Raw genomic sequence first — 13,627 nt, 5'->3', positions numbered from 1 at the left:
TGAGGTACAGTAACAAAACTTTCATGTTTGAGCTTCATACAGTCATCAAACACCCATCCCTTCACCAGTGAACATTTTCCACCACTAAAATCCTTAGTATCCCCCCAACCCCCATTCCACACTTTCCCCTGCCTGTGTGGCAGACAATTTACTTAATACTCTTTCTCTATTTTAGTTACCTTCGATATTTTGAGACCAGTTCCGCTACCACTCATAGCACTGCACTGTAGCACTGTCACCCCGTTGTTCATCTATTTGCTCGAGCGGGAACCAGTAACATCTCCATTGTGAGACTTGTTACTGTTTTTTGGCATATTGAATATGTTACGGGTAGCTTGCCAGGCCCTACCCGCTGTGCTATCACTCTAGTTCACCACCACTCATACCTGCCGAAAAGGAAATGCTAGACAATCTGTTTTGTATTCCTTGTTATAGCACAGTGGTAGGGTGTTTGCCTTGCAGGTGGCCAACCCGGGCTCAATTTCTCCGCCCCTCTCGGAGAGCCCAGCAAGCTACCAAGAGTATCTCGCTCTCATGGCAGAGCCTGGCAAGCACCTGGTGGCATATTCGATATGCCAAAAACAGTAACAAGTCTCACAGTGGAGACGTTACTGGTGCCTGCTCGAGCAAATCGATGAACAACGCGATGACAGTGATAGTGACAGTGATCTAGTAGCCACATTGCTTGTTATGGATACAATATAATGTCACATGGCCACTTTTGCTCTTGCAGCTGTGCACTCTAGGAATTCTAAAATTTTAATAATTAGGGTCTGAAGAGATTGCTGCAGCAAGTTGCTTGGGTCCGAGATTTGTTTGTATGTCTCTGGATCATGGCCGTGTGGGAGCTTAATTAGACAGTGGCCAGATGTCATGTCATCTCAGAGTCCCATCGGGGCGGGGAAAGGAAAAGGGCGGGCCCACTCCTCCCTTGTCCCGTGAGGCCTGGAGTTTGCTGCCACTGCCACTCGTACCTAGAGCTTGTCGCTTGTCCCGTCCCGCGGGACTAAGTTATTCCAGGGTCTGAAGAGGCGCTACCTGAAATAGCAAGGGCGAGAAAGAAGAGGGAGACCAAGCAAGGAACTGTTGTCAAGGTCTCGTTTATTGAAGGAAAGTTTACAGAATATATAGGCTGAGGGGCAAGGCTTTTGCAAGGGGGCCAGGGTGGATCACGCGGGGCATTCACGGGGCACTTGCGTAAGGGGGATCAGCAGACTGGAACATGATATGCCTGTCATCTTTGTGGGTCTCGCCCTTGGTACAGGATGTCTGTTTCATAATACAATATCTTGGTGGGCACTCCCTGTCTGGGGAAATGGCTAAGTTCTCCTTTCCCCAGGGTCCCGGCCCCCCACAGTCGCTGGCTTCTAGAAAATGGCGGCCACCGGGGCTCCTAGAGGGCAGGCAGAGGGACGGCACCTGCCCCCGTCTGGAGCAGCCCACCGGAAATGGTCTGTTGCAAAGTCCAGGGCCATCTCTGCAGCAAGTTGCTCGGATCAGAGATTCGTTTGTGCGTGTCTTTTGAACGTTTTTTTTTTTTTTATGCCATCTATTTCCTTTTTCATAGCACATCATCTTTCATAGTCTTTTATGAATGCATGATCCTCTCAAAACTCTTTGGATGAAACACTAAGTTTTATTCAAAATAAAACTTTTATGTGAGCTATATTACTTCTAATATAGGGGTTAAGGATCTTCTCTTGCTTATGGCTAACCCCAGATCAATCCCCAGCACCACATCCAGTCCCCCAGGCACTGTCATGAATGATCCCTGAACACAGAGCCAGAAGTAGGCCCTGAGTACAGCTGGCCTTTAACATTTTTTTTTTTCTTTTTTGTGACGGGCTGGGGGGTGTGCATACCTGAAAGTGCTCAGGGATTACTCCTGGCTCTGTGTTCAGACATTACTTCTGATGGTGCTCGGAGTGCCGGGGATCAAACCTGGGGCAGCCACATGCAAGGCAAACACTTTACCTGCTGTGCTATTGCTCTGGTCCTAATTAATTAGTATTAGCTAATTTGATACCAACTTTGTTACATTTTGAGTGCTAGATATAAAAGTTACCTTTAGTAATTAATTTGCTTTGTGGTTCTACCTGCCTTTTTTTTTCTGTATTAAATAGTTTTAATTTTCTCATTTATGTAGGTCAGAATCCTATTGTGAGCATTAATTGGACCTTTCTGATTTATTTTTTATATATAATTTTAAAATTTTATTTTCATCAAGTTGTTCACAATAATTGTTTACACTCAGTATTTCAACATCAATCCCACCACTATTTTGAATTTTCCAACCACCACCCAGGCCTGCCCCATAGACAGATGCTCAGTAATTTATTTTGTATTGCTTGTTATGAATAGTATGAGATGTTGTGTGGCCACAAAAGCATCCATGTGCTCCTGGAATTCTAAACTTTTTAATTATTTGGAGTATAGAGGCATCTTTTCGGCAGCTCCTCTTTTCCAAAATTTGTTTGTGAGTCTCTAAATCTTGGCCATTAATGTGTTTAAATGGCACCCAAAGGCAGTTCTTGGGCATGGCTGCCAGGGAACCAGAAGAGTGGGGAGGTGGGGGGAGGTCACCCAACCCTGACTCCTTAAGCCTGGAGTTTTCAGTCACTAGTTCTGCATACCTGGGTTTTTCAGTGGATTTATTCTCATGCATGGGGGGCTCAGGATTAACCTGTGAAAGTTGGCCATGAACGTGACAGTGATTGGGTTCTGGAGGTTTGCAGCTACCTGGGTTCATTTGGGGCAGGCAGAGGGACACACCTGCTCCCACCCTCCGAGGTGCCCCAGTGAAATCAGCCTGATGCGGGGTGGGGAGATGTCTCTGGTGTGCTGCTCTCTTCCAAGATTCATTTGTGAATTTCTGAATTATGGCCTTTGATGTGTTAAAATGGCCTGTTTTTTTTTTTTTTATCTCTTTCGAGATCTATTTATGGGTCTCTGAAGCACAGCTGATAAATGAGCATGTATAGCTGAGCCAGAGGTGATTTGTGGACGTGACTTCCACACACCTAACTTTTGGTCGTTTAATTTCTCGGTCACAAGTTGTTGTGACCTGGCCACAGGCATAGTGGCAGTTTGGGCGTATCAGGAAGCCTGAAGTTAGAATTAGGCTGCTGATGCACTTGCCATGCAGGTACAGGTTGACCTGCTGGGCGGCACTGTACTCCCAGACTCTACTTGCTTTTCTTTTTTTTTTTTTTTTTTTTTTGCTTTTTGGGTCACACCTGGAGATGCCCAGGGGTCACTCCTGGCTCTGCACTCAGGAATTACCCCTGGCAGTGCTCAGGGGGCTATATAGGATGCTGGGAATCGAACCTAGGTCGGCTGCATGCAAGGCAAATGCCCTACCCGATGTGCTATTGCTCCAGCCCCCCTACTTGCTTCTGAGCGTCATTCCTTTACTTGATTTTGTGAATCTTTTAAATTTTTGGCATTTTTGATCAGTATGGTATTATAGTTTTAATTTGCATTTCTAATTAATTTTCTAATTTCTCACACCTGGTGGGTGCAGGCACAGGGCTTACTCCTGGTTTTGTGGTGAGGAGTCACTTCTCTCAGGTTCAGGGGATCATATGGGATACTGGGGATCAAATCTGTGTTGGCCACGTGCAAGGCCTTACCTATCACAGCCCCAGATTTTAAAATATCTGATTAGGAAAACTAAAGGTACTTGATTCTTTTTAGGCATTGGGAAATTTTTATAAGTATACACAGAGTAAATATATCTATATATATATATCTGTATCTATAGATCTATATGTATTACCAGCTGCTCAAAGGTATATGTGTATATATAGATATATTTATCATGTATTTATTCAATGCCAAGGCATAGTTTAAATTTTTTATTTATTTAAAATTAAAAATGATTAATTACCATTGATATATTTATTAATTTTACTAAATTAATCATTATTAATAAATTGTAGCACCCTCTGCCTCTTTACTCTCTCCAAACTGTTCTGAGCACATCATTTTATTTGTCTACTAATGAATGTTCAAAATCACTTTACCATACTCAATATTTTGAGATACACAAGAATTTTTAAATGTGTCCCAAATTAATTTTCTTTAAGGAAATTAGTAACATAACAGACTGAAAAATAAAATTCTGGAGCCAGAGCAATAGTATGAGGGCAGGACAGTTGCCTTGCATGCAGCCAACCTGGGTTCGATCCCTGGCATCCCTGTGGTCCCCCGAGCCTGCCAAGAGTGATCCCTGACTACAAAGCCAGAAGTAAGCTCTGCGCATAGCCGGTGTGACTCAAAAACAATTAAAGTTCTACAGCCAGGGGTGTAGAGCTCATGTTTGCCTATGTTAGACCCTAGGCTCAGTCCCCAGAAAATTACCCCTACTCCCCAAAGAATTAAAAGTTTTTATGATTTAACCAAAATTAAGTATGGTTCACTTGTCAATGTTCTCACCTTGTTATTTGCAGGTTTTGAATTGAAATATAAAAGTACACTGAGTGGGCACTGTGCTCCTGTTCTGGCCTGTGCTTTTTCTCATAATGGACAGATGCTAGTCTCGGGGTAAGCTATTTAAGAGTTTTAATTTCCTCAAACCATTTTGATATGAAATAGAATAAATAAAAAGATAAGTGCACAGCCCATAAACAGACAGATTGATAAATTACTTGTGATGTATAAACCTGTATAATCACTGCACAGGTTTTATTAAAAAAAAAAACACCTTTATGATTCTGTTGCAGAAATCCTCCTCTTCCAAGTACTCATTTCTGATGACAGAAGCACAGGTCATAGGCAGTATTCCTATTTTCTTTTATTTTTTAATTTTTTAATTTTTTTGCTTTTTGGATCACACCCAGCGATGCTCAGGGGTTACTCCTGGCTTTGCACTCAGGAATTACTCCTGACGGTGCTTGGGGGACCATATGGGATGCCGGGGATCGAACCTGGGTTGGCCTCATGCAAGGCAAATGCCCTACCCGGCTCCTCCTATTTTCTTTTAAACTGACTTAAAACAAATCACACTTAGTGATTTAGTGTTGGATATCCTTTGCTCCACATTATGTTTGGAGCATTAATACCACTGTATATAACTGTTGACTGTTGATTTTCCTTGCTGTGTAATAATACTGAATTGCTGCATGTATATACTATAATATTCATTTTAATCATATAAGTATTTTTAATTTAGAAGTATTGCAATAATTATTTGAATATCTGAATCTCTGATATACCTATTCATAATTTTTATGTTCTATATATATTGGAATATATTAGAAATGAAATTGCTATTATAGAATTATTTATTTTCAGCTTTGGCAGGTAATACTAAATTTTCCAGTGACTGAATACTCATTTAGCAGTGCTTTTAAGTATCATCTCTATACTTGATTTTGTGAATCTTTTAAATTTTAGGCATTTTTGATCAATATGCTGTATTATAGTTTTAATTTGCATTTCTATGAAACAACTAAGTTAAACAGTATAGAAGATTATGGGCCAAATATATGTCATCTTTAATTAAGTTCCTGTTCATGGTTCTTGCTCATATTTTCTCTGGGTTAACCTTTATATGTGTGTGTGTACACATGTATATGTATGTGTATGTATCTATACACATGTGTGTATATGTGTGTGCTCTTCTTCCCTATTAGTCATTTGTTACATAGCTTTTTTTATTTACCTTTTCACAGTTTATGATTTTAGTATTGTCAGCTTCTTTATGTTATGTGGTCATGAATGTATTTTCCTGTGTCATTTTCTAAAGACTCAAGCCTTTATCATTTTTTTTCCCTAAAATTTGATTTTTGGTATATGTGATAGGAATCCAGTTTCACTTTTCTCATATGAATATTCGTGGCCCCAGCATTACATATAGAAAAGATCATTTTTTTCCCTACCACTTTTGATATATATCTTGTTAGAAATTACTGATAGTATATGAATGTGTTTCTCAGCCTGCTGTTTTTCTGATTGTCCTTGCTTTGATACTGTTGTTTTTCTAAGATTTAATATCTTGGGTACTTCTAGCATTAGACATGCTCACATGAATTTTATAATTTAATTGCTCACTTGCCTCCAGTTTACTCCTTTATATATAAGCCTGCTTGAATTTTATTTGGATTATATTGAATCTGATAAGTTGGTAGACTTGGCATCTTTCATTTTTATGATATTGAGTCTTTAATCTATACATATAGTATATCTGTCCATGTATTTTCATTTCTCTCAATTTTGAGTGGCTTTTAAGAAACAGCTTTTTCTTGCTCAGCAGTGACTGGCATAAGAAAGCTTCCTATCAGGGCTGGAGTGATAATATTGCAGATAGGGCGCTTGCTTTGCACACACCTGACCCAGGCTTGATCCCATATCTTCCTCCAAGCATCACCAGAAGTAATTTGTGAGTGCATAGCCAGGAGAAAATCCTAAGCATCACTGGATGTGGCCCACACCCCTCCCCCACAAGTGAATCTTCATATTATCTTTGCAATGGTACGTAGTATAGGTTGAAGAGATAGTACAGGGGATAAAGGCAGGTGAGCCTTTAACTGAATGTCCGCCATTCAGTTCCTGAGTGATTCCCTAGCATCACTGAATGAAGCACCAAAAAGTAAAACAAAAAACACCTCTCTAAAACTCTCATCATCTGTTTTTTTATTGTTAGTTCTTTCTAAGGGGGAGGGGGATCACTCAGTAGGTTCTGGGGATTACTTCTAGCTCCATATTCTGGGGTTGTTTCCTGCTGTACCCTGTGGGACCGTGTGGTAGTAGGGATCAAATTGGGTCCAGCCTGTAAATCATGTGTATCAGTCCATTGAGCTGTCTCTCTGATCCCTCATATCATCTCTTTCCCTCTCTACAATATTAACAATCCTGTTGAAGAAGTCCATTCATTTCGCAGCATCAAAGTGCAGCTGCAATTTGTTTAATAGTTCCTAAGTATTACATTGCTTGAAATTAGATGCCTTATGAAAGTTTTAGTGAGGTTTGAGTAGCCATGCCATCTGCTTTTTAAGTTTTAGGCTAAGTGTCAGGTTATGTGCAAATTACAAAGCAGCCTAAAGAGACTGGAGAGAAAGTACAGGGGCTAAGGCACTTGCTATAATGTTGCTGAGCCTGGTTTGATCTCTGGCACCACATCTAAACCCCCAGCATGCCAGGAATGATCTCTGAGCACAAAGCTAGGAGTAAGCCCTATCCACAGCTAGGGGTGGCCCCTAAACCTGAAAAACCAAACCAAACAAAATAACAACCAAAAAACCCCAACTGAGTAAACCCCCATAATCTTGGGACCTGAACAACTGAATGATAGATAGTATGGCTGATAGGATACTTGCTTTGCATTCAGCTGACTGGGGGTTTGATGTCTGACATCTGATGGTACCCCAAGCCAAACCAGGAGTGATCCCTGAGCACAGATGGGTGTGGCCCCACAACCAAACAAACAAAAAACTGGAAAAGACTGCACAACCACAAAACAAATCAAGTTTAACATGCTAGTGGCAGATGATTGTTCAGGAAGTGCAAAATAAAAATATATAGGCTTTAGGATTACATAAGGTTTCATCCCAATCTTGCCACCTGTGTGATCTTGAACAAGTTCTCGTTTCATATCTTCTGACAGCTTCACTTTTCTGAATTATAAAATCAAGGCCAATATTTATTTTATAAATTTTGCAAATATAAATTTATATGCAGCATATAATCTATATGATATAGAATGTATAGTATATGTTTAAGCATTATTTACTATTCACATCAGATAATACATAGTATATGATTAAAGGATTTGATTATATATATTATGTGGATAAAATGAGGACTAATAAGATTGTTAAGCATGAATAGGAAAATAATAGGCAAGCATTTATTATTTCTTCCTTATTCCTTTTGTAAAATGTTTAATGAAGTTAACTTTCTAATTTACTTATATGTCCTTTCTTAATAAAAGTTTGTGCTTATGAATAAAAATAGTTCATTGTAAATATATCTAAATATTATTGTAGCATTTTCTAAAATATTAAAATGACTAGAAAACACTAACTTCAGAGCTGAAGAGAACTCACCAGACTGAGTTGTATGCCTTGTGTGCATTGTGGAAGGATTTGGAAGGCCAGGATTGATACAGGGCGTGTATGGTCTCTTAAGCATTCCCAAGAATGACCCCTGAGCACAGAGATGGGAGTAGCCTCGAGGTATGACCCAAAAAACAAAACCAGAAAAATAAACAAGGGCTAGAGAGATGGTATAGCTCAGAGGGTGTTTGCTTTATATGCAGCTAACTCAGGTTCAATTTCTGGCACCATACATGGTCCCCTGGTCCTGTCTGTGATCTCTGATCACAGAGCCAGGAGCAAGCCCAGAGCACTGTGGGGTATGGCCCAAACAACAAAACACAACCAATTTTATAAATGCCAGGCTTTGCTTTCATAGGATATTTCACCTATAATATACTTTTTTTCTTTTAAAGGTCAGTTGATAAGTCTGTGATCGTGTATGATATTGTAAGTATTTATATTTTATCTGTGTGATATGTGTAAAATTTAAGCTTATTAGACTAGTATATTAGTAGTTAGCTTATTAACTGAACCTCAAGTTCAGTTAGGCAGTATGACAAAACATATACTTCTTTTCTGTGTTTGCCCAAGAACATAATATATCCATTTTCAGAAGTGCTAAAATAGTTTTGCAAGTAGGATATTGTTTCTGGAATAGGCCCTTAAATATTTCACTGATTTTTAAGATGGACACGTGTTTACTCTGATCGGAAAAAAAAACACTACAGACTCATGGATATTCAGTCTAAAAAATTACATTAAGTGATTCTTAAACTTTAATAGGCTTCCTTAATATTAAAGGATATAGTTATTGCAGGGCTGCAGGAGGGTATTGCTGAAAGTGGTATCCACTGTCATGACTGGTTTAGACACAAGTATAAAGATGAAGGCATTATAAAGGATTTGGAAAAATGGGAGTTTGGGACAGACAGAGCCATGTGAATAAAGTTGCACAGTATGAAGAAAAAAGAACACTTTATATGTGTAGTTGAAAATGTAGTTGATGAATAATAGTGAATTTTTTGTTTAAATATTGAATGTAATCAAAGTAAAGTGAAAGTAAAGTGAAATTTACCAGTTACACATGCGGGGTGGGGGGCTGGGGAGGTGGGGGGAAGGGGGGGTATATCGTGATTCTTGGTGGTGGAATATGTGCACTGGTGAAGGGATGGGTGTTTGAGCATTGTATAACTGAGACTTTAACCTGAAAGCTTTGTAACTTTCCACATGGTGAATCAATAAAAGAATTAAAAAAAAATGTAGTTGATGAAAATATTCTCCAGCAGAAATTTTTGTTGACTAGATCCTTATATTGATTAAATTCAGGCTACAGTAATCTCATCAAATGAGGTGGCATATAAATCAGCGTATAGTGCCAGCAAGAAGGGTAAACTAGTCCTTCACTAATCATTGCAAGCTCTGACATGTAATGGGAAAGAATACTCTAAGTAAAATTATAGTAAAATTTTTATGGTATTTTTTACTTGTAAACACAACATTATATTTTCTCCATAAAATAATGTGCCTCAGTTAAATATATTTAGATGTGTGAATAGCCAACTTGATGTATTTAAAAGTGATTAATTTATGCTCACTGGTCTTACAAAGTGTATAATTCAAATATCATAGCCAAGGTAAAGATTATTTTATGTAACAGACATTTAGGTTATTGAATTGAAATAAATTAGCAAAAGTCAGGAGTTTAATAAACTGAAAATTCTAGAAAATTGTCAGTGTACAATGTTGATGATTTAGAAAAGTAAAATATATACCAAATAATATTAAAATTGCTATTCTTTATTGAGTAATGCTTCAACTTATATTCATGACTGATAATATTAAAATACATAGCATATAAACAGTTGTGTTAAAGGAATCTTTATTAGTAGCTATTTTTTCTTCCCTCAATTAAGACACAGCTGTTGTTCTTGTTTTCAGAATACTGAGAATACACTTCACTTGTTGACTCAGCACACCAGGTTTGAACTTAATCTTTTTTATTATTAACTCAGTTAAAAATCAGTATGAGGATAAATACATTTCAGATGTTTTTATTATCCAGGTATGTCACAACTTGTGCATTTGCACCAAATAGCCTCTTACTTGCTACTGGTTCAATGGACAAAACAGTGAACATCTGGCAGTTTGACCCAGGAACAGTTGCCCAAGGTTAGTAAAGTTATCAGGTTTAGCCCAGTTAAATACATTTTATCATTAAATTTAGAAACTCAGTAATTCTGTATTTTTTTTTTTTGACCATTCTCAGAAGTGTGTGGTCCGGAACACCAGGAGACACTTGGAGGACCATTGGTACTAGGGATAAATGGGAGGCCTTGCATGTGAGACAAGGACCTTATACCCTATACTATCTCTCTAGCCCTCCAGGAATGTTTTTATAAAGTACTTACGTTGCTTTTCTTTGTATTAAGTTAAAAGTTCAAATTTAATGTAATTTAAAAATTTTCAAGTCTCACACTCATTAAAGGTGACTTACACTAAAATTGTGCTGTTGGGTACACATTCATGTCTATCCTACCTCCTATATTTAAGTAATATTTCTATTAGTGTTTAGGATTTAATATTTAAAGAATTATTCAAAAAATATTTAATACACACTTATTTAATAATAATATAACAATGACTATATACCATATAACTTTTGAGATAAATGTAATCTGAAAATAAAGTAGAAGAGGTAATTTTGTTTTATTGTTGGTCTCAACAAGCAGGTTGACACATAACTTTTTACGTGCATAGCTATCTGAAATAATGTTGATTTGCAGATGGAAGAGCAAATATAATGACTTTGCTGATAAGAATTTTACCTAATACTGTTTTTTTGGACTGAAAAAAACTTCTAGAAGATCAGTGTTTCATGTAGGAATAAATGTTTTATACACAGTGTTATTTCTTCAAATGTTTTTAGTGTTACGTAGTTTGAAATTTTCTAAAATTATATTAAAGCAACACACAGATTTAAGAAAATTTTATTTACTTTGTAATTTAAAATGAGAATGTTTATGAATACTTCTCATTTTGTCTGTGATTTCAATTAGCCCCTTCTTTTGTTTATTAAGCAAGGAGCTCAGAAGAACAACCTAAGCTGTTTACTGAAAATTGGTCAGAAGATGATGTCTCAACGTGGCTTTCTGCTCAAGGTTTAAAAGAACTCGTAGATATTTTCAAAATAAATAATATTGATGGAAAAGAACTGTTGACTCTTACAAAAGAAAGCCTAGCTGATGAATTGAAAATTGGTAAGATTAGTGTAAGAAGCAATTTTAAAAGTGCCTTTCATTAATTTATTCTGAGTATAGTTTGATGCTATTAATATTTGCTTTTAATTTATTTTTACTTGGAGCCATACCCAGCAGAACTCAGGGATTATTCCTGGCTCTGCTCTCAGAGATCACTTTTGGAGGGTTTTGGGGACAACATGGGGTGCTGGGGATTGAACCTAGGTCGGCCACTTGTAAAGCAAACACCCTATTCGCTATACTTCCACTCCAGTCCCAATGGTTTACTTTTAATAATTATGTTTCACCTTTGAATAGAAGGACGGTATACTTTTTCTTTTTTTATTTTATTTTATTTAACGGGCTGGAGCGATTGCACAGTGGTTGGGCATTCGCTTTTCACGCGGCCGACCCGAGTTTGATTCCTCTGCCCCTCTCGGAGAGCCCGGCAAGCTACTGATAGTATCTCGCCCACGCGGCAGAGCGTGGCAAGCTACCCATGCGTATTGGATATGCCAAAAACAGTAACAATAAGTCTCTCAATGAGAGACGTTACTAGTGCCCGCTCGAACAAATCGATGAGCAATGCAATGACAGTGACAGTGATTTTATTTAACAGACAGTATACTTTTTCATGGGCTGGAGCGATAGCACAGTTGTAGGGCTTTTGCCTTTCACTCGGCTGACCCGTGTTCGATTCCTCTGCCCCTCTCAGAAAGCCCGGCAAGCTGCCGAGAGTATCGCGCCTGCATGGCAGAGCCTGGCAAGCTACCCGTGGCGTACTGGATATGCCAAAAACAGTAACAAATAAGTCTCACAATGAGAGATGTTACTGGTACCCGCTCGAACAAATTGATGAGCAACGAGATGACAGTGATACTTTTTCATGACTATGGAAATTAAGTGTTACACAGCATTTCCTGGGTTAACAAAGCCACTATTATAATTTTTAAAACATTTAAAATTTGACATATTTTTAATTATTTTTTATTGAATTATTATGAATTACAAAGTTACAAAGATATTTATGATTGGGTTTCAGGAGTACTTTGTTCCAACACCAATCTCTTTACCAGTGTCCACTACCTTCCACCAGTTGACATACATTTTACATACTATAAAACTTACCCTTTTAAGGGTCTGGGGCTTGCCATTCATATAGCAAACTCAGTGATTCCTGGGACCTCATATGGTCCCCCAGGCCGGCCAGGAGTGATCTCTGAGTACAGAGTCAGAAGTAATCCTTGAGCACTGCTGGATGTGACCCATTTCCCTTCCCCAAACCATCCCCCAAAAGTTACCCTTTTGACTTGAGGTAGAGTCCAGTGGTAGAGCACAAGCTTCACATCGGTGAAGCCCTGGAATCAGTCCCTGGCACCATTTTTCACCAATCCTCCAACAAATTTATAAAAATCCAAATAAAACTCATCATTTTGTATCTGTTATTTATGTATCATGTATCTGATGAGGATTTATTATTCAAATTCACCTAAAAGCACTCAATTAAAAACCAGTTACTTATTAGGTTGGTACAGCTGTCATCATCATCTAGTTCCCGGTACATTTTCATCATTTCAAAAAGAAGCCTCACATCCATTAGCAGACACATCCTGTTAGTACATATTAGCACTTCATTGTGTTTTTTTTGATGATTAATACTAGATTGAATACATTATCACTTTTTGCTTATCTATGCATCAGTTGATTGAATTTAGATTGATTCCACTTTCAGATATTATAAATCTGTTTACAGAGTTTTATGTGGAGATGTTTCTGATAATCATGGTTGCGTATATAGTAGTGGAATTGGTCGGTCGTTTGTTATCTATACTTGATTTGAGGAATTCCCATGCTGTTTTACAAAGAAGTTATGTTCTTCTGTGTTTTCTTAAGCAATAAATAAAGATTACATCAGGTTTGTTTTTCTGATCTTGATAAACAGTTACCTCATGACAATGTTGGATATCTTTTCATATGTTTTATTAGCAATTTGTTTTCTTTGGAGAAATGTCTATTCAGATCCTTTGCCTATCTAAAACAGTGGGTTTAATTTTGTTATTGAATGCTTTAATGTGAATTTAGATACTAAATCCTTATCAGATATGATACATAAATATTTTCTTCCATTCTATGGGCTATTTATGCACTTCTCCCTCCCCTCTCCCCCATCCCATGGCTGGGGTCTAACCCAGGGCCTCACATCTTCAGAGCAAATGCTTTACCACTGAGCTACTGCCTTTCTCCTGCACTTAATTCTTTTGTTGAACCTGGGGCCTCATACTTGTGAGGCATATACACCCAGCTTTATTTAGGGCTTACTCCAGGCAGATTTGGGGAACCTGTGAGTCAAAC

General features: G+C 38.0%; 1 protein-coding gene across 5 annotated transcripts in view; it reads left to right on the top strand.

The window, feature by feature from the left end:
- Nucleotides 1-13,627, top strand: part of WDSUB1 (WD repeat, sterile alpha motif and U-box domain containing 1) — a 47,808-nt gene that overhangs the window by 12,581 nt on the left and 21,600 nt on the right. For 3 of the 5 annotated variants that reach the window (XM_055120532.1, XM_055120533.1, XM_055120535.1), the window contains 5 exons: nucleotides 4,452-4,545; nucleotides 8,453-8,486; nucleotides 9,978-10,018; nucleotides 10,102-10,208; nucleotides 11,117-11,296. In XM_055120532.1, coding sequence (XP_054976507.1) covers nucleotides 4,452-4,545; nucleotides 8,453-8,486; nucleotides 9,978-10,018; nucleotides 10,102-10,208; nucleotides 11,117-11,296 — 456 coding nt within the window. The remainder of the gene's footprint in view (nucleotides 1-4,451; nucleotides 4,546-8,452; nucleotides 8,487-9,977; nucleotides 10,019-10,101; nucleotides 10,209-11,116; nucleotides 11,297-13,627) is intronic. The other 2 variants (XM_055120534.1, XM_055120536.1) reach the window with 1 other exon arrangement.

Source organism: Sorex araneus, chromosome X, assembly GCF_027595985.1.
Source record: "Sorex araneus isolate mSorAra2 chromosome X, mSorAra2.pri, whole genome shotgun sequence".
NCBI classification, from domain to species: Eukaryota; Metazoa; Chordata; class Mammalia; order Eulipotyphla; family Soricidae; genus Sorex; species Sorex araneus.
The sequence above is the reverse complement of the archived record's forward strand: the minus strand, read 5'-3'. Positions and strand labels throughout refer to the sequence as shown.